Here is a 26795-nt window from a genome sequence, read left to right as displayed (position 1 = left end):
TAAAAGTCCTCTTGAAATGTAAAGCAGATCTAATTTTTATATATTTAATGTATCGTCTTGAGCAAAATAACTCAATTGGAAAACACTTTTGCATAGATTTTAAAAGAACATCTTTAAATCTTTCCAATGTCTTACAGTAAAAAATTCCATGAAGATATCAAAAGAAGGCCATGTGGACTTTATTTCAGCACATTTAAATAAGATTATATTTTTAGTAACATTGTATTGTTATTTTTAAATATACATTTAATCCAGAATATTTTAGGTACAATCTAGTGAAAGTGCGTTATGGTAAGTATGAAAAAGAAAATTCTTTTTTTTTTTCCTCCCAGATTTTAGGCAATCAACAATTCAGGTGTATCTTTCTTGCCCCACTTTCAGTCACATGAAAGTAACAGTACTTCCTGTCCAGGCTCATGCACTGTTTTCCAATCCCACTCAACTGGAAAATAACTCAAGCCTGATTGCTAACGTGTCCCTTCAGAATTGATTTACAGGAAAAATGTGCAAGAGATTCTACAGATGTACCCTTCACACATGCCTTTGTTTATACCTTTTGCAAATGAACGATGATATGCATTCTGCCAAAGAATTTGCCATTTCAAATTAACTGAATCTTATATGAAAAAATAAGGTAATACATTTTAAACATTAAAAATGTATTATTCGTTAAGATTACAGTTGTGATTATGAGTAAAATGTACCCAATAGAAGAGTCACTTTAAGGAACCGACGGCTTCAAATTATAAGTTGAATGTCTGTCTAGTTGGTTTAATTCAGGCTACTAAAATAATTAAAAAGAATGGTTAGCTGACTATATTTTTTCAGGTGTAACAATCAAGAAGCCGATTGAAGCAAATAGGACTTTCCTTTGAGAAGCCATTTATTTATACAGCCTATGGTCCAAAAAAAGCTATCATTTTCAGAATGTCTTATACTGGTTGTAATTTTTATGAAACAAACAAGTAAATAAGCTCTTACGTGTTATCTCTCACATACATTTCATGTGCCCAGACTATTACGTTAGGACGGCTGCTCTTAGAAGTAATGTTCCTAATGGACTGAAAGATTGGGAAATACTTTGAGCACCATCAAAGACTCAGTGGGCATGGTATATTTTTTTATTTAAATGTATTCTTTGATAACTGATATCATATAGAATCCCAAGTAATCCTAAGTAAATCACACATTTAACAATCTATATCAAGCTACTCTGGCTAATTGGCACATTACCATAAGCTTAGTAACAAAGACTCGTTTTCAATTACTTTTCTTAATTTCTCAATCATTTTCTATAAGATTAAATGGAAAGATGTGTTTGGATGTCACAATATTTTTTTAGTGAGTTATTGTTTAAAAATTCGAGATTTCACATAAAAATCTAGATTTGGGGTTTCTTAAAAACTCCTGGTCTCTAGCACAATGTATAAAGTTTCACATTTCTTCCTTAAGAACTTTCCTTGTCAGTTTTACCCCATTTGTGTGTCATTTGTTTGTTTTTATAGGAAGCTGGAATCATTAAGTGTACGGTCAACTAAGAACCTGAGACAGGAGGAACTCCAAACAGCTCTCATCTCCATGACAAAGAGATTGGATTAAATGACCTCTAGGATCTGTCAGGCATGTGATTTCCCTTGACTAAGTACAAATGACCTAAGGCAGAGCTGTACTCTGGTATCCAACCTTCCCTCAGGAAATGTATGACGAGACAGATCCTCCTATCCAGAAAATCAGCGGTCTAGATGATTACCTAAGACCTCCCATGTTAATCGATTTCATTTAAAATAACCATGCATGGGGACATCTCAAGAATATTAGAAAATATTCAGAATTTCTGTAAGAAAAATTATAATTATTTTCTGACTTCAACTTGAGTTTTAGGTTTGTGGTCAAAGCTACAGATTCCTCATTTCAGGAAGTAGCTCTATATTAATGTGTCTCTTTCAATTAAAATATTTGGGGGGGTCAATTTTTAAAAATCATACATTAGATATATTTTTCTTAAAGTGCTAGACAACCTATAAGGAGCCGTGTTATAGGCAACTTAAAAAGATGCCAATTGGGTCTAATCAGACAGAAGGCACAGGTCTTTCACTAGTCCTCAAGTACTGTTTCTTAGACCAAGCTTTACAATTCATATTTCAGTTTGCAAGTAATTTCTATTTAAGTATTTATGGGAAATAATTCCAAAAATTTGACTCCAATTAGAAAATTGATTCAAATGGACTCAAAATTAAGAAACAAAAGTCATGATGACTGCTTCAGCACTTCTTCTATGTGCCCAAAAATGCTGGGGTCTTCAATCGTAGGTGTTATCTGGAAAGAAAATACAAGTCAGATGAATGCTCTTCCTTGAACCCCTTCCATCTCTCTATAATTAAACAATTACCTGCAATACCGTATCCCCATTTTCTTATAAAAAGCACATAGAAACATTCAAAGAAAGGGGACACCAAATTTAACATTTGAGAATGTATATATAGTCTCCTAGAGTGATAAACTGTTCAGTTAGCAAAACTATAGGTCCTAAGTGGTACTTTCTCTAGAATTGCTCTAATGAGCCTTTCTATGTGCCTCTCTAGAATTTTTTTTTGCATTTACAACTACAGTTTACTGCGGCATCACCTTCTGTGAGATCTTGAGGATTAAAGACATGTATATCTCTGCATGTATAAAGTGCAAAAAAATTTAAAGAATATATACACTTGACTTAGCCTGATGCTTGCCAAAACAATTTTCACTCCAAGCAGGAGAAATAATTAGCATATATGCATCAGTTAGAACTGTTCAAGCATGTATAACCAGCCTCGGTTGTTCACTTTCTCATTCAGTAATAGACATTAATGACCACAATGAAGGAAGTTGTGTCTTTAATTCAGTAAGAATGAGTTCCCACAAGTTGTTTGAATGTAAGTGACATTTTTACTAATAGTAAAAGTACTTCCATACACTGGTACCTATAATCTCGAAGCATATGGTGTTAATTACTCTGTGTTTCCACAATCCTCATTCCTAGAGAGTGGATGTGCAGTTTCCCCCTTAACATTAAAAAAATGTTAATGCCAAAGAAATGGGGAGAAAAGTTTCAGAAACTGGCATTAAACATTTTTGATAATTTACCTTATACGGCTTGCCGTTGACAAGGGCAGACAGAGCTGACCGGGGAATTTTGCCAGACCTCGTTTTGGGTAACTGTTTGACAAACACTACATTTCGAAAAGCAGCCACAGGGCCAATGCTCTGTCTAACATGGTTTATAATTTCTTCCAAGACTTGTTCCTCTGTTGTATTTATATCTAGGGAGAAAGTTCAGATGATAAGCACTGAATTAACCTTCATTAATCATTCAGGGCCCAAACACTCAGGGAGGACAAAGATTTCTCACCTTTTCTCAACACGCAGAGTGCTAAGGGGACATGACCTTTCAAAGGATCTTCCTTGCCAACAACAGCGCAGTCGGCCACAGTGCCATGGGAAAGGACTGACTGTAATAAGGAAAAGCATTAATTTAGAAAATATATGTGTACATATATAAGAATATATATATGTATACACACACGTATGTATGTATGTATGTGTGTATGTATGTATTTCCATGGGGAGAAAGATACATGTCAGAGAAGTCAAAACCTAAAACCTACAGCTGCCTGTGTGGAAATTACCACTGATTCACAATTCCTATCATTATAACTGGGGTGAGTGAATTGTTAGGACCCCCGTGGTAGTCACTGAAGGCTAACTGTAATTAAGACAAATTGCTTTGTTTACCTGTAAGGGAATTGTTTCTTCATCTCACTTGTTCATTAATGAAGTCGGGGCAACTATGCAGTGGATACTCCATGGGAACAAATTGCAATGGACATCCGAAAACAGATGACCTCATGGTGATTGGGCTTTAGTGCTGGCTACCATAAGCATACTGTCCAGAGAAATCCAAGGCAGCCCCATGACTAAACAGTGATTTTATTTCTGTATCTGTTACTGAGCAATGAACAGAGCATTTCTTTTGTTGAGTGACCACCCATCCAGAGAGGATTTTCTGACTTGAAAGAAAAGGTTGGGCATGGCATGAAGCCCTGACATCAGATAATCACCCCTGTCAGGGAATCATTTTCATACTTCTTACCCTAAGCTCTAAATATCTTAAAGAACAAAGCAGCGATCTATCTGGAATCACAAGAACCCACAGAGTAACCACATGAAATACAGAAGCTTAGGGTTAAAAAACATTTCTGCCGTGATGGTACTTTTAAAAATGATTGTTCAAAATGTCCTCTTCTGAGACAGTGATTGGTCTTTCAGTGACTGCAGATCTCTAATAGCTAGAGAAAACAGTGGGCAAACAGCTCATTTGGCACTTCTTATTCTTTCAACAAATGGTTACTAAATCCTTCTCTGTTCCAACCACAGCACTAGGCTCAGTGGTGAGCAAAAACAGGTGGAGCACTGTCTCGGGGTGCCTACAGTCTAATGGACGAAGGCAATATTAATAAACAATCACGAGTACTTTTTATTATGAATGTCTAAATATAAAAGTGATAAAGGCTCTGGAGGACTAGCCTCGTTTTTGTATGAAAGCCATAGCAAAAGCAGCCCCCCAAAACCCTGGGTTTTTCTAAGGAAATACATGACAAATGCAGAAGGATAAATACCAGTCTCAGAGAAGACTTCAGGAGGCGACAATGAGCTCAGGTCTACAGGATGAGTAGAGGATGATTAGGCAAGGGGGGGGGGGGGGGCAAAGCCCTGAGGAAGGACTTGGCACAAACCATTCAAACCTGAAAGAGATTAATGTGGCAGGAAAGCAGAGAGCAAGACTGAGAAAGGAGCAGAGGAAAAGAAAGAGCAGAGGTAGAGAGGGGCTGTGCTAAGGATTTCCAATTTATTTTAGTAACACTGGAAAGGCAATAAAGCACTTTCGGGAGTTGAGATACAAGATTTTCTTTAATAGACTTTATTTTTTGGAGTAGTTTTAGATTCACAGCGAAATTGAGTGGAAAGCATGGAGAATTGTCACATATATCCTGCCCCCATATATGTGCTGCCTCCCCCGCTCTCAAAATCCTTCACCAGAGTGGTGAATTTGTTAGAACTGACGAACCAACATCAACATGTCATTCTCACTTTAGTCTGTAGTCTGCATTAGAGTTCACACTTGGTGTTATACATTCTATGGGTTTTATGACGTGTCCACCATTATATTACATTTTACAGACTAGTTTCACTGCCCTAAAAAAAGCTCCTGTGCTCTGCTTATATATTCTTACTTCCTGCTAGCCCTTGGCAAACACTGATCTTCTCAGAGTCTCCAAAGTCCTTTTTCAGAATGCTGGAATCCTGAGTATGTAGTCTTTTCAGTCTGGCTTCTTTTACTTCAGAGTGTATTTTGAAAAACAAACTTTACTTTGGGTTCATTGTGGAGAACAAATAAACATCGTTAAGGGTGAGTATTACAGTTTGTTGAAATCGCCCATGAGGCTGCCATAGTAGACCATTGGATAAATTGGATGGTGCAAGAAGAAGGTAGAGAAGTTAAGGATGATTCTGTGTTTTTTTGGTTTGAACAGCTGATTGGATAATGGTGCCATTTTCTTAGCCAGAAAATACTAGTGACGGCTACACTTGGAAGGAATGACCATGTATTAAGTCTTGGAGATGTTCCATGGAAGCACCTTTGAGATATCTTGAGTCGGGGCAGTTGAATCTGATGGGAGTCTTCATCTGGAGGTGCACATTTGAATATCATTAAATGTGTAGATGGTAATAAAAGCTATAGACATAGGTTAGATTATTTAAGGGGAAAGCAGTGAGAGGAGTGAAAACTTCAAGGAACGCCAACATCTAGGCTACATGCAAGGCACAGCCAGAGAGATAGGAGAAAAACCAACACAATCTAGGACGTGCCACTTTCAAGTCCCCAAAGTTTCCATGAATTCTTTCTTTTAATTATGCCAAGTTGAAAATGAGCTGGCTCTTCTCTGAGCTCCTGGAAGACTCGGTGAACTACCAGACTGTTTGGTACAAACTCCGTGCACTGCCTTACACAGCCCCTAATGAAACGGAGACATCAACATCTCCTATATCCTCTTGTTACCATCCACACTGAAGGACTGAGTTGTAAGAGTTGCCGTCCACATAGTTTTTGACTCTCATACTGCTGAGGATAGTATGTACTAAATAAATGATTTTTGTGCTATACATTTTATTAACTTCATTGCTGAGACAGAGATGTGCACCTCATCTTCCATTAGTTGGGCCTCATTAAAAAGCTTCTGCAAAACACCAACTACACAAACCATACAACACTATCTCCTTCCAGTGCTTCAATTTGAACTCTCAAAGTGCTTTCAACAGCTTTCCCATTTGTTAAGATTTTATTTATGGTTTAGGTCCATATGCTTAGAGACAAATTTTATTGCCAGAGATTTATACTGGTATAGTCAGTCACAGTCTTTGGAAGAGAATATTTTGTCTATAGCAGATAGGGTAGAGACTTGGTAGGCCCAAAGCTAGAATTCTGATTTAGGATGCCCTTTATGGGTAGAGAAAAACTTTTACCTATCTAACCAGAGTTTTGATTGTCAAAAAAAAAAAAAAAATTTATTATAAGAGTTTTCACTGGTGCCATGAGCCTCTCTACCTTAGTTTTTAAAATGCCAGTGTCTGTTCAAATTACTATTTAAAAAAATTGATCATCCAGGTATTTTGTCACCTAACCAGTATAACTATAATTCTAACTAAATCAAACACCAGATCTTCTAGTCTGCCCTTCTTTCACCTTGTTGTTTTAATTTCGCCATGTTTCCATCCTCAGTGTTAGTATGCTTAGAAGTGGATGGGAAAATGCTGACTGGTTTTCCACATGGGCAGAGTATTTTTATTTATTTATTTTTAAATTTTATCTATTTATTTGACAGAGAGCCAGCGAGAGAGGGAACACAGGCAGGGGGAGTGGGAGAGGAAGAAGCAGGCTCCCAGCAGAGGAGCCTGATATGGGGCTCGATCCCACGCCCTGAGCCGAGGGCAGATGCTTAACGACTGAGCCACCCAGGCGCCCCCAGGCAGAGTATTTTAAACTCAGAAGTAATATATAACACAGTTCTCTACAATATCAGAGTTCACAGTTTCACATTTTTTGCCTAGTAGTCAACAGAATCTGAAACATCTGTGAACAACATAATCATTTACCAGAACTTTATGTCATCTGTAAATGAGGTTCATTATTATAGTGGATAAAATATTATATTAATCTATCAGCATTAAAAAGATGCCATAAAGGGAGAGAGACAGTTTTCTATGTTGGCTCCACAAATAATAGTTACATGCCAAATTACGATTTCAACAACTGAATCATTAACAAGGAAAGCATCAGAGTATGTCTTGGCAACATTTAAGGGACAGAAGCCGAACAAATGTCCTACAGGGGTAAAAATATCAAAAGCCACTTTCATATATTTCCTCCACATACAAATCCATAAAGCATCCGTGATTAACTGGCAGTCAAGAACTGAAAAAACGATACAACCTGAGAGGTAACTGTCTCGCCAAAAGTGCGCAACGATTCCAACTTATGACTTTTTGTCTTCAGGATGGTGTGAATGCGATACATGTTCAGGAGAAACTATACGTCAAATCTTGAATTTTGGTCTTTTTTCAGGCTAGCCATATGCAGTACAAAATCCTTTCTTGTGATACTGGGACTGGGCTCCCAGTCAGTGATTACCCAGTAAACTGATACACTTAGAACCACTCCGTACCTGCACAACCATTCTGTTTTTCATTCAATCAATTACATGAGATATTCAACACTTTATTATAAAGTCTTCTTTGTGTTAGATGATTTTGCCCAGCTGTAGGCTAATGTGGCTGTTCTGAGCATATTTAAGGTAGGGTAGGCTAAGTTATGATGTTTGGCAGCTTAGGTGTATTAAATGCATTTTCAGTTTATGGTATTTTCAATTTACGATAGGGTTAAGCAAGATGTAACCTCTTTCTCAAGTTGAGGAATATCTGTATAAATATAGATAATAGGGTAATAGAGACTACAGGGTAACAGGCCTGGTAAATGCTTGTCGTTTGTTGTTTCTGGGGTACTGTCATTTTTTTTTTTTTTTTTGAAACCAAAAGTTTTATAATACTCAAAATTTTACAAGCAGAATAGTAACTAAACATGTATTACTTACAATGGGCCACAGTGGTACTACATGCCCCCCCGAAGTAAAATAATTTGATCTTTCTGAAAAAGAAGTCATCTTGAAAATTAATGTCTCATAAAAAGAAAGACCTCTATTTCCTTGATCAGTTTTTTTTTCTCTAAAATTAAATATTTTAAAAATAGTTTTTGTTTTGTAGTTCATTTTGGTGTTAAACATTATATAATAGATTGTTAAACTACTGTTCTAGTTCTTGATTTATCATATTGGACAGTAGGTATCTCAAGTAACAGCATAAGCTATCGAACAAAATACCTTTTAAATCAGTTAAAATTGCAAACACACACAATATATATTTGATGAAAAACATACAAACAAAAGGATATACACTAAACACAAAAGCATGGTTTGGGGAAGAATGGAGAATAAGAGTAAGAGGTGACAATAAAGGAATGCATCAATTAAAAAATGAATAAAACGAGAGGGTTTTTAATATACTATGAAATAAGGAGCATGATTAACAATCTCTATTATGGGGTCACAAAAAATTTATTTGCATTTTAGCTTCTTTTGGGGGCAGTGGTTCCATTTTGGAAGCAAATTATAATAACCAAAGGAGCTTTTAAAAAATGCCTGCATTTGGACTCAACCCCCTGATTTTCTGGTTTAGTAAGTCTGGGGTGGAAATTGGGCATATGTATTTTTTGTGATTAAACATTGCAAAGTGAACATATCTGTGTACTTATAGCCCAAGAAATAGAATATTACCAGCATCCCAGATGATCTTCTCCTTTGGATAGTAGTACTTTTAAGAGCTCCAGATGTGATTCTAATGTTTGTACAAGGTGGAGGACCATCCTTGTAGTTCATACTCAGGATGATGCCTTCTTGTCTTATGGTATTATTTCTCTTGCATTTTTTTCACATTTTGTAATATTCCAAGCATCATTTATTCATAGTGGGTAGGGATGATTTGTAAATCTTCTTTGTCCTTATATCTTTAAAATGTATTTATTTGTCAAATTTGATAGATTAACTATATGCAGAACTATTATTTAAAATCATTTCCCACTCAAATCTGATAGCATTTTCCACTGTCTTTTTAAATTTTTTAACTTAAATTAACATATAATTAATACATTAATATAGTGTATTATTAGTTTCAGTGGTAGAGTTCAGTGATTCATCAGTCTTATATAATACCCAGTGCTCATTATATCACATGCCCTCCTTAATGTCCATCACCCAGTTACCCTATCCCCCAACCCCCCTCCACTCCAGCAACCCTTAGTTTGTTTCCTATGATTAAGAGTCTCTTATGGTTTGCCTCCCTCTCTGATTTCATCTAGTTTTATTTTTCCCTCCCTTCCCCTATGATCCTATGCTTTTGTTTCTTAAATTCCACATCTGAGAGAGATCATATGATAATTGTCTTTCTCCGACTGACTTACTGTGCTTACCCTCTAGTTCCATCCACGTCATTACAAAGGCAAGATCTCATTATTTGATGGCTGAGTAGTATTCCATCAGAGTTTCACATATACACACACACACATACACACCCACCCACACCCCACATCTTTATCCATTCATCTGTTGATGGACATCCGGGCTCTTTCCATAGTTTGGCTATTGTGGACATTGCTGCTATAAACATTGGGGTGTAGGTGACCCTTTGGATCACTACATTTGTATCCTAGGGGTAGATACCTAGTAGTGCAATTGCTGGGTTGTAGAGAAGCTCTATTTTCAACTTTTTGAGGAACCTCCATACTGTTTTCCAGAGTGGCTGCACCAGCTTGCATTCCCACCAACAATGTAAGATGGTTCCCCCTTCTCCTCACCCTTGCCAACATCTGTCATTTCCTGTTTGTTAATTTTAGCCATTCTGACTGGTGTGAGGTGGTATCTCATTGTGGTTTTGATTTGTATTTCCCTGATGCCGAGTGACATAGAGCATTTTTTCACGTGTCTGCTGGCCATCCGAATGTCTTTGGAGAAATGTCTGTTCATGTCTTGTGCCCTTTTCTCGATTGGATTATTTGTTCTTTGGGTGTTGAGTTTGATAAGTTATTTATAGATCTTGCATACTAGCCCTTTATCTAATATGTCATTTGTGAATATCTTCTCCCTTACTGTAGGTTGCGTTTTAAGTTTGTTGACTGTTTCCTTTGCTGTGCAGAAGCTTTTTATCTTGATGAAGTCTCAATAGTTCATTTTTGCCATTGTTTCCCTTGCCTCTGGAGACCTGTCTAGCAAGAAATTGCTGCAGCCGAGGTCAAAGAGGTTGCTGCCTGTGTTCTGCTCTAGGATTTTGGTGGATTCCTGTCTCACATTTAGGTCTTTCATCCATTTGGGGCCTATTTTTGTGTGTGGTGTTAAGAAAATGGTCCAGTTTCATTCCTCTGCTTGTGGCTATCCAGTTTTCCCAACACCATTTGTTAAAGAGACTTGTCTTTTTTCCATTGGATATTCTTTCTTGCTTTGTCGAAGATCAGTTGACCATAGAGTTGAGGGTCCATTTCTGGATTCTCTATTCTGTTCCATTGATCTGTGTGTCTGTTTTTGTGCCAGTACCAGACTGTCTTGAGGATTACAGCTTTGTAATATAGGTTGAAGGGGATACTGTCATTTCTGTGTAAATTTTAATGGATTTGAAAGAGTCTATGACTTTAGTGGGCTGAATTACACAGATTTTTCAATTATGTTTTTAAGTATTTTAATTTTAAAAGTATTAGTTTAAATCAAGCACCTTCATAAGATGCAAGGAGCCAGTCTGGTAGGCGTTTGTCTCTGCGGTGGGAGGAAAAATGCGTCTTCATTCCCTCTGATATTGGAGTCATCTAGGAAACTGTTAGATTCCACATTATCAATATTCATATTTGTACTCAGGAAAATATTCAGCAATTTTACAACTATTTAAATCCAGTAGTCATTTAATGCTGGGTAGAACTGAAATTACGTGGCATCTTTGTTGAATACACACTTTATGGAAATATATTCAGTCCTGAAGGTATCACTCCTAAAAATAGCAAACAAAATAACTAACTTGGAAAACAAACAGTGAATCTTTGGTTCAAATAACCCTCCAAAGGGGAAATTGCAATGAACACTGCTCTAGGATTTTAAGTGCAGTATTTTAACACCAGATTTCCAAGTTCCCAAGGATACCAGTAGGATTATTTAACAAAATGAAACTTAAGCTACAAGTGAAAGAATGAAACCAGGGAGCCTAATTTGTTCCCTGGAGGTGTCTTTGTATGAAAGCCTGCCCACAACAGTGAAAGAGAACCAAGCAAGAAGGACCACATTAGCTCCTAGTAATTCTGGCTCATAAGACCTGAACTAGCAGATTTCAGACCCAGTTTTCTTAAGGACACTTTGAACTACCACCGAAGTATCCCAAGTCTCTAGCTAGATGCCAGGCTCTCAAACATTAATCAACTTTTCAAATAGATATGATTATTACTTAATAGTTACAGAAGGCCCTTACATGTGTTGAGATCTGCAAGGATAAGATCCTCTTAAATTTATAAGAGCTATTCTAGAACTCTATTTTTTTATGATGAGATCAGAAAAGAACAATTTCCTGAAATGTTTTTAATATAGTAATTTTAATAGAATTTGATTTAGCCTTATGTAAGGTAATGTACTTGTCATATTTTACTTTAGAAAGCTGGAAAGACACAGATTTTCACTATATATAAAAACAACATTCAGTATTTTTAATTATTACAGATGAGATGCCCATGAATTAAGACCCTCAAATTCTATTTCAAAAACTCAAAGTGGAATCCAGCATTGAGAACTGACAACTGAGAATCCTAGTGAGAGTCCTGGAAGGCATTTACAAGTAAAGTAAGGTTTGGGCACTTTAATGAAAGTTGGTTATGTCATCAGTAAGAACAATAAAAATATGTATGTAAAAACATAGACATTAATTATCAATGTTAGGCAAGTTTGCTAGGAGGTGAGAAAAAGCCAGGAAAGAATGTTAGTTCAAAACTCTCTAACAGATGCCAACATAAAGAAGACCAACCTGATATGAACTGAGGTATTAACTTCCTTATTAGACATAAATATATAGTAGAGTTAATCATTTAATTCATATAAAGGAAGACTTCATTTCAAGAAGACTTGAAGACTAACAGGTGTCCTATTATGAGCCATAAGTACTCCAAGACCGAGTGACAAAATTCCTGTTGGAAACCATTGATTCTAGCATGCTTTTTTTTTTTTTCAGTTTTGTCATTTTACTGCCTACTTTCTGCCTGCCTCATTGTCTGATTACATACAGTAAGAAGGATGTCAGTAGAAACATATTAAAGCATATATTTAAATAGGTTGATACTTCTCTTTTTGTTCTAAAAATAAAAGAACCAAGAACTTTGACTGATAATAAAAGCCTTGCATATGTAATCTCCATATTTTGATTAGCTGACTGTGCCAGAAATGCAAGTGAATATTAGAGGTAATCTCCTACAGGCAAGAAATGAAAAGTTCATGCAACCAGAACCAACTTTTGCCAACACACCAAAATACATGAAGTGTAAATTTCATTTTCAGGTTATCACAAAATTCACAGTAGGTTAAAAATGAGATAATATTATAATAGCACACAAAGCCACTTAGTCCAAAATATTATATAAAATTCTTTCCTTTTACTCAAATAATATTATGTTGTCACACACACAAAGCCAACATGACAAGAAGTGTTAAGCTGTTTTGTTTTCGCTGAAGGTAAATATGACTTTTAAAGAAGTCACCATCTTTATAGGAAGGAGAACTAAACGTTGATTCTGCACCTCTGATCCCACGGAATTGTTTTTAAACACTGCCTTTCATTTAAACTTCAGTTTGCTCTATTCCATTTAAAAATAAGTCTGGGTTTGGTTCTGAAAAAGATGGAATAAATATGTTCCATCCTATCACTTTTACTAATTGCAATGAAAAACTCTGGGCTAAAAACCCAGGTCAGATGACTCTACTAGAATTATAAGAACTCAAGACACAACGCTCTTTTTTGTTTGTTTCTTTGGAGGTTTTGGGTTTTGTTGTCATTATGGTTTGTTTGTTTTGCCTCCTATATATTCTGGCCTGGGTGCTAGAGTAGCCGCAAAAGGTGGAGCTGCCAATAGTGCGGAGAGAAACGCCCTAAGAAATGTCTGCCTTTGCAGAGGGCCAGGGAAAGGAGCAAGGATCTGGGAAACAATCCTGTTCACTTTACCTCCCTACTCCAGATGAACACCAAGCAGCAGCGGCCTTCTTCCTTCCTTACAGAGCTGTAGCAACTGCTGACTCCCCACACCCTACTCCGAGTGAATGCCAGCAAAAGAGCTGGGTCCTTCCCCTTCTCCACTACTGGTGCGCAGCCTGTGGCACGGAACCCTGAGGGAGCCCCGCCCCTAACACACGCGCACACTCTATGGGAGCCTAGAAAGATTCAGTGCCATTTGCCCCTTCCCACTCCCCTACCCCCACCCCCAGGAGCAGCCATCCAGTCCCTGAGTAGATCCCTGTTAACCTGCCCAGCTCTACACTAAGCGAGCGCTACCGAAGAGACAGTCTCATCCTCTGCCCAGGGACGCCGTGCACGTAGAGCATGCGATATTTGAACCCTGATAAGAACACAGAGAATGCAAAGCCCCGACTTTTTACCCAGAAGAGCAGCCATGGGGAACCTTGGAAATCAGAAAGTGAGGAGCAGATTATGGAGAGGAAGGGGTAGGAGAAAGGGATGCTTTACATCTGCGTATGAACTCTTCAGCCTACCCCAGATGTGCGCACGCATGAATCCAACCAGAATCAGTACAGTGTAGATTCTGAGCACTTAACTCGACGTTCAGATTGGCCTCTGGGAGAGACACAGTGAGGTGGACCAAAATAGCACTGGGAGACTGAAAATCAAATTGACATTGCAACCACGGTCCATAGAGTGAGTAGGGACAGGTGGTCTGTTCTTAATTAAAATAAGTAATCACAAGAACACAAATCCTGATGATTTAAACAGGATCCAGAATCTCATAAGGTAATATTCAAAATATCTAGGATAAAAATCTAAAGTGACTGGACATAAAAGGAATCAGGAAAACCTAAACATCTCTTAAGAAAAAAGTATCAATCAATAGATACCAATGCCAAGATGACCCAAATATTAGAATTATCAGACAAAAACTTGAATGCAGCTATTATAATGGTGGCAAGGGATAAAACTTTCCTGGATTCCTCATTGCTCCCATAAAAAGCTCTAGCCTCCGGAGAATATTCAAATACCATGAGAATTTGATCTATAGCTGTTTGCCAGGTTAATTGCTCTGCTCTGAAAGGATAATAAAACTTTTCTAATTTCCCTGGGAGGGCAAAATTATTAAAGTCTCAACTAGACTAGATCCCTACTGGCTCAGGGGCTTCCTAGGTATTTACATGTCAAAAAAAGATGAAGCCTCAGAGCTTGGAAACATTTCTAAGTTGTAAGAGTTGAGACACACAAGGCTATCTGGGTCCTGGAGAGATTTTATTTACATTTCAAAGAGTTGGAGTTTGGAATAAGGCCCTTCTGTTAGGAAGGAGACTTTCCGATGAGGGGTGGAAGATCAATGCCTCCTTGCCCTTGATAAGCCGACAAAGTTATCTTTCTCATTTCTCATCTATGATGTGTCTGGCACTTATGTAGGACCTAAGGCTAGAATCTAAGAGGGCAATGACACACTTACTATCAAGAAATCTGTCTTTGACCCATAACACCTCATTTGCACATTGTTATAAAATTAACAAAGATGAATCTAAAAAAACCAATAATAGCGATGGTGCAAGAAGAATGGGCATTCTTGGAATGAAAGGAAACAGAGGGGCGCCCGGGTGGCTCAGCAGGTTAAGCGTCTGCCTTTGGCTAAGGTCATGATCCCTGAGATCTAGCCCAGTGTCCTGGATCTAGCCCGCTGTCGGGCTCCTTGCTTGGTGGGGAGTCTGCTTCTCCCTCTCCCTCTGTCTGCCACTCTTCCTGCTTGTACTCTCTCTCTGTCAGATAAATAAATAAATAAATAAATAAATAAAAATAAAAAAAAAAGAGAAAGAAAGGAAACAAGTTTTCAGTAAAGAAACAGAAGCTACAAAAAAAGAATGAAATGACTTAAAAGAAGGGAGAAGGGGTATTGAAGAGGAATGAAAAAAAGGCAAAAAAGAAAACTAATAAGCTGATAGGCATAAATATAAATCTATGAATTATTTAAATGTAAATGGTCTAAAAACATCAGTTAAAAGATAAAGATTGTCTAGATTGCATAAAAATAAAAGTAAGACCCATGTATGCTATTTATAAGAGGTCAATAGAAAGCATAATGATCCACATGATGGATCTGTATGGATCTATAATGATCCAAATGAAAGAATGGCAAAAGATAAATGATTCAAACACTATTCAAAAAAGATGAAATGCCTATGTGATTACCACACATAACCAACTTCAGAACAAAGAAAATTACTATAGATGTTTAAACAAAATCAATACATAAAAACACCGCAAGTAAGATTATCCCAGTGATGCAAGGTTGAACATTTGAAAATTAATTAGTGCAGTTCATGTATTAAAAGGCTTAAAAAACACATAATCATATCACTAAAAGCAGAAAAAGCATTTGACAAAATTCAGCATTCATTCGAAATATTTTTAAAAATCTTATTATATTAGGAAAAGAATGAACATCTTAACTTGATAAAGTTTATCTACAGAAACACCTATAGGAAACATCATTCTTAATGGTAAGGTACTGAATGTTTTTACCCTAAGACCGGAAACAAGACAAGGGTGTCTGTTCTCACCACTGTTATTCCATATCACACTGGAAGTTTTAGCCAGTTCAAGAAGGCAAGAAAAAGGAATAAAAGGCATTTAGACTGAAAAGAAAGCAATAAAATTATCTCTATTCACAGCATGATTTTCTATATAGGAAATCTCAAGAATCTATAAAAAATGCATTATCAGTTCAGGGACGTCAATAGTATTTCTATCCACTAGCAGTGAAAATTTGGAAACTAAAACTTAAGGAAAGATTATATTTACAACAGCTTAAAAATTAAATACTTAGGTATAAATGTGTGTACTAAAAAGTATAAAATGTTGATGAAACATATCAAAAAAGACCTAAAGAAATGGAGGCACATATAAAATTCTTGGATTAGAAGATTCAGTATGGACCAGATATCAATTTTTCGCAAAAGAATCTATAGATTTAATACAGTCCCAATAAAAATCCATTGTAACCACAAATGGTTCATTCTAAAATATATATGGAAAAGTAAAGAAATTAGAACATCCAAAACAATTTTGAAAAAGAAGAGCAAGTGTGGATACTATTCAACTTTAAGGCATTCCATGAAGCGATACTATCAGGACAGAATAGTATTGGTAAAAAGATGAACACACAGAATAATGAAACAGAAAAGACACTCTAGAAATAGATCCACTCAGGTACTGTCAGCTGATCTGGACAAAGGTGCAAAGGAGATTCAAAGGAGAAACGCAGTCTTTGCAATAACTGATTCTTGGAACCATCGACATCTGTATTAAAAAATGATAATAATCCTCAACCTACATCTTGCACCATATACACACACACACACACACACACGAAAACTCAAAATGTAAATGTAAACTGATATAAAATGTAAAACAATAAAGCAAATGTAAAACATGAAACTATAAAATTCTTAGGTCAAAACAAAGAAGAAATATTTAGGACCTTGGATTAGGAAAGAGTTCTAAGATTCAACGCCAAAATCATGATCTGTCAAAGAAAAAAATTAGTGAATTTGACCTCATCAATATGAAAAATACTTCGGTTCTGCTAAGGACACTTTTAAGAGAATAAAAAGACTACTCACAGACTGGAAGACAATATTTGCGAATCATGTATCAGATAAAGGACTCTCAAAACTGAGCAATAAGAAAACAACCCAATTTTTAGAAAATGGGCAGAACATTTCAACAGGTATTTTACCAAAGAAGATATGTGGATGAGAAATAAGCATGTCAAAAGATGACCAACATCCTTGAGTCATTACGGAAAAGTAAATTAAAAGTAATGAGATACCATTATACATCTAATAGAATGGTTTAAATATAGAATTATAACTCCCAAGTGTTGATGAAGATGGGAAGAAACAGAAACCCTCAAACACTGCTGGCGAGAATGTAAAATTGTGCAGCCACTCAGAAAACAGTCTGACCATTTCCTACAAACTTACACATACACTTACCATATAACCCAGCCAACTCACTATAGGTATTTATCCTAGAAAGAGAAAAACTAATTTTGCCCAAAAACCTGTACATGAATGTATGTAACAGAATTATTTAAAATTGTTTCAAACTAGAAACAATCCAAATATCCTTCAGTGAATGAATGGTTACAGAACCTGGTTGGTACATCCTCAAATGAAACACTACATAGCAATGTAAATGGACAAATTATGATACACACAAAAATTTGGATGGATCTCGAATGTATTTTCCTAAATGAAATAACCCAGTATCCAAAGGTTACATAACTATATGAGTCCATTTATATTCTAGAGAAGCAAAAACATAGAAACAGAAAAATCAGTAGTTACCAGGGGTTAGTGATGGGGAAGGTCAGAACACAAAGGTCAATGTTATGAGAGAATTCTTTGGCAGTGTAGACATTTTTCTGTATCCTGTCTCTGGTGATGGTTCCAAGACTCTATACAAGTATAAAAACTCATAGTATTGTACAACAATAAAGCAGATTTTACTCTGTGTAAATGTACAAATTAAAAACATTATTAAAAAGAACCTCTTCTGGGGACTTTGTGACAATTTATTTACATTGGAAGAAAATTCTCAGGTTTTAAGAGTATAATAAAATGTTTAAATCTCACACCAGTTAAAGACAATATGCAAACCTGGTTATCAAGCAAGAGAAAATCAAGAAGCTAGAGACAATCAAGTAACAATGATATAAGAAGCAAAGGTATATAGGCTGTCCTATAAATAACACATATATGTAGCTTCTTAAAATTCCTCCCTCCCACCCAGACAAAGATCAGGGAGTGTGCAGAACAGGATTTACACAGGAGGAAGTGAGGTGAGAGAGATACTAGAGTAACTTAGCCTCTACTTCAAATGAAGGGTATGGTAATTTTCCAGGTACACTGACTTAACCTCAATTATTAACTTCAGTTCAGCTCTGTCTCTAAATACTACCTGGAACAGAAAATCTATATCCATCAATACCTCTTCAATAGCACCTGCAGAAATCCTGTGACCTGCAACATTTATCACGTCATCAACTCGAGACATAACATATAAATAGCCTTCTTCATCCATGTAACCAGCATCCATGGTGTCATAATATCCCTGAAAATAAGAATTGATAATATCTAATTAGCATGTATTGCTAGGTAATGCAATCATTTAAGTTTGGTATAATATAAAATGTGATAGAAATGGATTTACTGCATGCATTTGACTTTTTTCGTAACTAGGCTATGGAATTAAACTCCTTTTGATTTTGATAACTTACTAAAATCTTTGCTCCACTAACAGCCAGGAATAAATTTAAGCATTCTTATATATACTCAAGTTAAATGTTTGAACTTAGAGTTGCAAAGTTTACGAACTCAATTTTTTTAATGGAGAAGTAATAGTTCAATATTTCCAATATATTTTGGTATTGGAAAGTAATTTTTTGATAGATTTCTTCTTTAATTATATTAATTTTTAAAACCTTTAAAGCTCTCTATAAATAATTACAAGATAGAGTGCTACTTTATTAACATGAATTTCGATTAGACTCGAGCTTCCGTGAAATACAATAATAGGGATGAAATTTAAATTTTAATCAACTCAAAGTAGCAGCACATCTTCACTGGTCCAAAAATCACAAAAGAATGAAGAATCAAGAAGAATAAGACGTAGAAAGAAATATTACTTCTAATGCTTTTCAGTTATCTTGATACTTATGTTAATGAGCATGGGCTTTAGGAACGATCCAGATGAGTCACTATTCGTGCTTCTCATTCTTTCTGAGACTCGGTGTGCTCATCGGTTAAGCAGGTTGGTGAGCTATGTCCTACACGGCTTCTCTGAAGCATAAGTGAGATCGTGTATCTAAGGAGGGCGGAGCCGGCACACCGTAAGCCCTCAGTAATCGGCGCTCTTACTGCAATTTCTATTGGAGAGAAAACCTAGAGTGCAGTTAGAGAGCACCGACTGTGCAGCCGGCCTTTATGGTTCCATCTTCAGCTCCATCACTTCTGAACTGCAGGCAAGTTACTCAACCCTTTGTGCTGTGATTAAGCCCTTAGATGAGAAGTTCGAAGTCAGGATAACAAGGCAAGAGTATATACAGAGTCACTCCACATAGTTTAACCATAAACAGAGACTCTGAAGGAGCTTTCAGTGTTACAGGTGATCACGTCGAAACCACAGGCACACCTTATTTGCCATTGTCAGGTGTAATTAATCATATCAGTACTCTGATGATTTAACAGTGGTCCATCGGGCAGACAGATTGAGCTGACCGGAGTCAACCCTACTGACAAATCTTCCCTGCCACAGTCCACCGGGGGCATGTTTAATCTCAGCTACTGAGATCATTTAACTCCAAGATCTCTCTCCAAAGGAAGCTATTTTAAATCTTGTCATTTGTTGGCTTGTCCTTTGCTCACAAATAATAAAGTTAAAATGCTAAACACGGAGACTTGTTTTTGTTTTTGGGTTTTTTTTAAGGAAACTGACCATTTTTTTTCCACCTACTGCACAATGAGAACCTCTTGAAATAGAAGTCAAAGGACAGCAGCAATATGATGGTGGGACCCGATGTGTGTTATCAGTAAAGTGCTGTTATAAACGCAAAACACCTCACACTGATATGGAGAAACAGGTAAATGACAAGACAAAAAGTAGGAGAACACTTTTTGTCATCCAGGTGACGAGTTTGTGCTGCAGGAACACCATGTCTAGCATGTATCTGTATTTTAAAATGGGAATTTAAAATAAAAAGCTATGAGAACTTCAGGAACGAATGTCAAAAATAGGTAAAAGAATGGAACAATACAACTGTGGGCAAGCCAAATGAACTTTACGCACATAACCAGCTACAGAGGAGATTAAGGGGTCCCAGGGACAGGGTACAATTCTGATCAGGTGCTCTCAGTCTGCAGAGGGATCCAATACAGGAAAGAATATGGATAGCCCTCCCCCCAAAGTCTTTAATTTAATAAACACTTTCCTGATATTGAGGGCTGCTAAATTTCAGGAAAATGTGCAAAGAGAAACAGAAATGTCTATGTCCAGAGACTGATAAAAATAAATATAAAAATGACTTGCTTTAATCACTGTGGTCTGGGCATTCTTATTCCTGAGATCTAGAACTTGGTCCAGATACACTTTAAAAGTTGTATTGTTATCTATGATTCCAGCACTAAATGCTCAATTTAATAGGCAAGAATTATAAAGAGGTACTTTGGAAGGTTTAAAAAAAAAGTATAATAAAGTTCTTACAGGAAACTTTTCAAAGTATAAATGCTTGAATGCCTCCTGATTCTTCCAGAGTCCTGAAAAAGCCCCAGGTGGTAATGGCAACCTTATATAAAAACAGAGCAGTTAGAATTATGACCAAAGTGGTAATAAAGATAGATTGATTAGAATAATTTTCTAGTGTGATGGATAATTGCAAGTCAAATCCCACACTGAAATATAAGCCCTAAACCTGCCGGACAGATCATGTCTAATTGAGGCTGAAGCAGCTGACCATGACATAGCAGCGTCATTGAGGGATGACCGTAGTTTCTGGAAAGGGCACAAAAGGCATATAGAGCTGGCAATCAAATAGATATTAGCAGCAATCACTGTTTCAGTAAGAAACATAACATCTGCACAAAGGAACCACAAATGCATCACTGAATTACTTTTTAGGACAAATATGCTTCTACCATAGGCAAATAAATTCTTTGTTTTTTTGAAGTACCAAGCTCCCAACTGTCACCTCCGCCCATCTCCGTGTGATGAAATACTCCAAGCCAACATTCCATGAACAAGCTTATCTTCACAATCAATCTGCTTCAGAGAATTCCCTCTCACCACGCCCTCTTGCATTCTTCCTTTTCATGAGCGTCCCAACCTACGTGATTTCGCACCCTATGAACACATAGATTGGGACGGTCATACTTGAGAATATAAATTACAAGATACGATATACCCTTCTTTCCAACCAATTTGCTCTTACATTTCCTGCTTTCCTCCATAGTATCAAACATGTGTTATACACATGGCAAGGGCTTAATTTGTATCTATTCGTCTGTCTTTATCCAGGTAAATGAACACGTTCCCAAATTGGTTTCTCGTAGGAGGTGCCACCTAACGAAAATAACCACCCAAATTGTTTTCTGGACACAAGACCCTTTTAGATGCTTTAACAGTGTGGAAATTCAGATACTGTAAAACTTAGGGATTTTCAAAAACCGTCCCTCTCCAGGCTCACACAATAAAAAATACGAAGTGAAGCAGTGACTTCACAGACCTGATGCTGAGAAAACTGAAAACAAAGTAGACACGGCTACTGCCCACATGAGGCAACGTCATGCATCCTCCACCCCAACGTTAGACCGGAGGCTCTGAGCTGTATCCTCACGTTCTGTCAGACAGAAGGTGCTGTCACAGGTGGGATCAGCAGCCCAGGTGCGACTGCCCAGCTCCACCGTCTCGAGCTTCCCGGTAGGTCCTCCTCTTGCGAGGTCTTCATTTTGTACTATTTTATGATGGAGGGAAAAATGCAACATCTGCATTTCTGGACCTCGGGTAATTGCATAAAATGCATATGAAAGCAGTTTGTAAAGAGAACGACAGAGATTCTGCTCTTGTTACTACTGCTGTTCACCGCTAAGCCCGCGTGAAGGCAGTGGGCTGAGGCACATGACCTCTTGGGTCCTTGTAACGGACTTCGTTGTGTCCATCTTAAATCACTATGTATATAATTTCACTTTGTCAGGTTGCTTTTATTGTTAATATTTTACAGACAAGTGTAAATCACTGGTTATTAAACACAGAAGTAAAATATGAACATGGCAGCCACCAAAACACATTCAATTTTGCATCATTTCCAAGATGCTGAGGATAAGGAGGTGCAGAGGACACCAAGAAGGGATGGTAGACGGTCAGTCAAAAGCCCATCCAGGCCAGAAGTCATAACATTAATGACTGAAACTGACTACGTGTAACATAACCAACCCTGACCATAAGCTCGATGGAGATGGATTCTGCTCACGGATTAAATAATTTTCAGTTGTTTCCCCCCTAAATATATCATGATATATAATCCTTTCTGGTTTTCATGGTGATACTTTTAAACTATACTCTAAGAAAAATGAAAGGTAAGCGTGGTAATAAATGGCAACTGACAGTCAGGCTGCTTTGGGGATGCCAGAGCGTGCTGGGGTCTGCCGCAAGTCAGACTGCGGACGCCGGGTCTAACGGCAGCGGCTGTTCTTAGCTCCACCTGATTGCCGGTATACAGAAATGCCCGTCCAAATACTGAAACACTTCACCCTGCCCACACTAAAAACTATGCGTGTAGAAGGACATACTGTTAAATAACCTTCTCTTTCATTTTATCTACCGCAGATACAAATTGTGACGCCCCCTGCAACCACGTTGCCTCCTCACAGCAGAGACCCCTACGTATTTGCACTAATAATCCACGTGAAGGAGAACCTCGGGCACACATGCGGTTGGAGTTTCCTGGTGGCCTAGTACGTCCTGATTCGGTCAGTGTGTGTACGTGGGACGGAGAGTGCAGCATTTTCTGGTAAGAATGTTACTAGAGAGAAAAAGAACATTTTATACCTCCCAGAAGTTGGTTACACCTGCAACCTCTGTCCTTAAAAAGAAGATGCCCTGATAATTTGGGTTTTCTCTTACTTCCTGAGAGAACTATGATACCAACAATTCGTAACAGATAGATTACAGTCTTATAATTAATTAAAGCTTAGAGAATTAAAGTATAGGTAGCCATCCTCCAGGGGGAAAATTTAACAAACTTTAAGGACATGGGCTTTTTCAGCTGCTGCTGAAACATTTTAAACACCTGCTTAAATTTTTTGAAGGACAGGGACAGTAGGGATTTTTATACAATTTCTCACTCCCGTGAGAAAGGTCTGCATAAATTTGTATATACCTATAGACCTTGAGAATTAAGACTAACATACCAAGGATATGATCCAGGGTCAATGCATGAAATGGAGGGAAAAATTAGGGCCAAATGCTATTTGTCTTTAAGGACCAAAGAAACAAGGTCATTGAACAAAAATAAAAGAAAATCAGATGTATGAGAACTAGAAAAAAATAGTATCTTAGGAGCTACTACAGTAGAATTTTTATAAGACTGAGTGTTCAACAAGGTCATAGAAGCACAGATTTTGTCTGAAAGTGATTCAATAGAGTCAGAGAACTTAGCGATTAAGATACTTTGAGTATCCTCAGGCTTGCCATTTCAGTGGTGTGGAGGAGGCACTAACGGGAGTGATTCAAAAGTAACCAGGAAGGAAGGAAGTGGAGGCAGGAAATTAGAGTACACTTTTTAAAAGTTTGTGGGTGACTGGCTGGAAAGATATGTCATTAAGGCAGAGAAGCAGGCTGATTTAAGTTGGAGAAGATGTGACTAGAAGTAGCCAGTGAAGAGGAAATGAAGATATAAAAGTTAGAGAAGAAAATACCAGAGGAATTATGTTTTATTCATTCATTCATGCATGTGTGCAAGCATGTGTGCAAGCAAGCATGTGTGCAAGCATGCATGTGTGCATTAACTCATGCATTTATTTTCTTCATTCAATCAATATTTGTCGGATGTCTGATATTCCTCAGTCACCAGTTAGACACTAACGATATAAAGATATAAATTCTAGTCTTAGACACATGAAGATCCTCACATAATGTGTACTGTAAGAAACTCAGTATTTTTATAATACAGATAGGGAGAAAGACTGTCATGAATGATGTCTATTCCATTAATCTAATGAAATAATGTAAAAATGTTTGTCAGGCAAGTTTGAGCAGGTCCTTAGACTCTGTACCAGCAGGAGCTCTTGAAAGGGAAAGTTTTATCCCTGAAACTAAGCTCACACCAAAAAGCCCAGGTGTGGATTGGCTGGAAATGGCACATATGCTCCTGATCATTTTTGAGATGTCCCCAGAAAACTACTTCGATATCACCGAATTTAATTGAGGAATAGGCTGGAGAGCAAGATAGAAGATTGCAATTAGTAATTAGTAGGATAAAATGAGGGAGTGCTATCTGTTCTTCACTAATAAAGTCTGATACATTTTAAAATTCAGATATTGCAATTTCAATATTAGAAAGAGTCTAAAAAGGAACCCTAAAAGATGCCATATAATGGTCCTAAAGAAAAGCAGGAAGAGAGGTTTCCAGAATTGGGAGTATCTGTGATTAGTGTGTGTGTGTGTGTGTGTGTGTGTATGAAATAAAGCACGTGAGAGAAGAAGCAATAAACTCCAGAGAGAAGTTAGGTGTATATGAGCTCGAGCAGATTGGTTTTTTTTGTTTGTTTGTTTTGTTTTTTTTACAGAATTCCAACTTAACATTTTTCTTGTTGAATATCCTAATGATTATCCTATTCCTTCTGGAATAATGGATGCCCTGGTGCTCTTCTTCTGAAGTTACAGAAAAAGAATACTGTTTTCTGTAGTTACAATAGCGTGAAGATACAGTAGACTGGCAGGAGGGGGAGGCTTGAACACACTGAGACACAGGCTGGCTAGTGTCTGTACTCCTCCTCCAGACCCAAGATAAAATGTTACCACTCTGAGATACCTTGCCCAACTCTTTCAAGCAGAGTGAAAAGGAAAGTTTTATTGCAACCTGTCCAACTGTGAATCAAGAGTTACTCTTAGACAATGTCTTTCCTTGGAGACCAATCTTACTGGGAAAGAGAAATAGCTGAAGTGATCCCGTGTGTGTGTGTGTGTGTGTGTGTGTGTGTGCGTGCGTGTGTGTGCGTGCACGCACGCACGCGTGCTAATGGGAAAGCATGGGGGTGCTGAGAAATCTTTAAACAGATAAGAAAAAAAGGGAATGCTCATCACTGTAGAAGGTGACATTCCGGATCACTCTGGAATGTAAAATACACGTCTCCATTCCCAGATACAGGATGGTCTGTATTTATTGTTCCATTGGGAATCCCCACGGTAACAGAAATGCATTGAAGATATAACTCCTGTTCCCTAGAGAATTCTGGGATTAGCTCCCATCTTTGCCCTCCCAGCATTTCCTATGGAGTCTGTAGGCTCTACCTGAGATTTTCGTGGGAGGCTACTTTTTGTCTCCCCACAAAGAGACTGATTAGGCCATAATTTCTTTCCCTCTGGACAGACAAAAGACTAGGTTATTAATGTGAGCTCTAGCTGTGTCACTACAAAAGATGTTTAGATACCCACGTCTAAAATGAGGATATCTGTCCCACTGTCTACCTCCCAGTGATGTCGTAAGGCTAATAAAAGATCATATTACAATCTGTGTATGATATTTAGAAAGGAACATGATTACAATTATGTGTCATCCTTAGTTTTATGCAAAGGATACACTGATGAAAAGAAAGCCATCCTGACCCTTTCCCAAGACAGCAGCAAAGTGACTAAATCAGTCCTGAGAAGCTATAAAGATGTGAAAAGACACCATTAGGGCACAGGAGTTTAATATCTGGAGGCTGAGAAACTGGCAGGCACCAGAGTAGAAGCCATGTGGACCCTGCCCTACAGCTCCCTCCTCCTGGCCACCGCCTGCAGGGCACAGACCCCCCCTTCCTGCGGCACACAGCAGGAGACCGACAAGCCCCACTTCCAGTAGCAGCAACTGGATCTGGTCCAAGAAAAATGCAGGCCCATAAAGGGGACTTTTTTTTTTTCTAAAAAAAGAATACTGTGGAAAAGATTTATTAGTCAGTACGAGTTGGTTTCGATCAACTATTGCCTACTTGTTACAGTAGCCGGAGACCTATGGCTTTAATAACAGTGAGCAGTGCAGGACTGAGGAAAGCAACTGCAGTTAAAATGCTCTTTCATGCTCTGCTCTGGGTTGCTTGGAAATTACTGGCTGTTTTACGTCTGCACTTCAGAGCTCTGGATGCAACTGCAGGGACACCTCCCACAATTCATGAACATTCTGTATTCATAGCAATTCAGACACCGTAACTTTCCCACTAAATTAACTGCCTGGAGTAGGTTTCAAAATCAAAGGAATTTGCTAACATGAACAAAGACACATAGTTTCTCTTCTACTAGAAAGGCAAATCCCATGAATGCAGAAAATCTATGAAAGCTGTAGGATTCATGTTTATTACATCCTAGGGTCTATAGTAGTTTAGGAATCACTTAAATGTCTTCCTTCCAGTGAAGGGATCCCCAGGAGAGTCTAACAGTGATTTCTAAAAAGCATTAACAAAGAAGTGGAAAAAATGAAGTGGAGCAAGAGTTTTCTGTTCAACATTTTCACATACCACTATTTCTCATTTTAGGTGAATTGTCTTAATATGATAAAATGAATCATTATATTTAATACTCAAAAAGGGTGAAATATGATTATAGCTTCAGATTTTAAAGAAACTGTCAGA

At 37.5% G+C, this 26795-nt stretch overlaps 1 protein-coding gene across 1 annotated transcript in view; it reads right to left on the bottom strand.

The window, feature by feature from the left end:
- Positions 1-163: 163 nt before the first annotated feature.
- The window catches only part of ACSS3 (acyl-CoA synthetase short chain family member 3), a 149047-nt gene continuing 122415 nt past the window's right edge, over positions 164-26795 (bottom strand). Inside the window, exons 12-16 of the mRNA XM_008710354.2 lie at positions 20677-20758; positions 18406-18528; positions 3386-3485; positions 3121-3296; positions 164-2316 (exon numbers count right to left, since the gene is read on the bottom strand). Coding sequence (XP_008708576.2) covers positions 2248-2316; positions 3121-3296; positions 3386-3485; positions 18406-18528; positions 20677-20758 — 550 coding nt within the window. The 3' untranslated portion in view covers positions 164-2247. The remainder of the gene's footprint in view (positions 2317-3120; positions 3297-3385; positions 3486-18405; positions 18529-20676; positions 20759-26795) is intronic.

The sequence above is a fragment of the Ursus maritimus genome, unplaced genomic scaffold (assembly GCF_017311325.1).
Source record: "Ursus maritimus isolate PB19 unplaced genomic scaffold, ASM1731132v1 scaffold_21, whole genome shotgun sequence".
Classification (NCBI taxonomy): Eukaryota; Metazoa; Chordata; class Mammalia; order Carnivora; family Ursidae; genus Ursus; species Ursus maritimus.
Note: the sequence above shows the minus strand (reverse complement) of the source record. Positions and strands in the feature narration are given on the sequence as shown.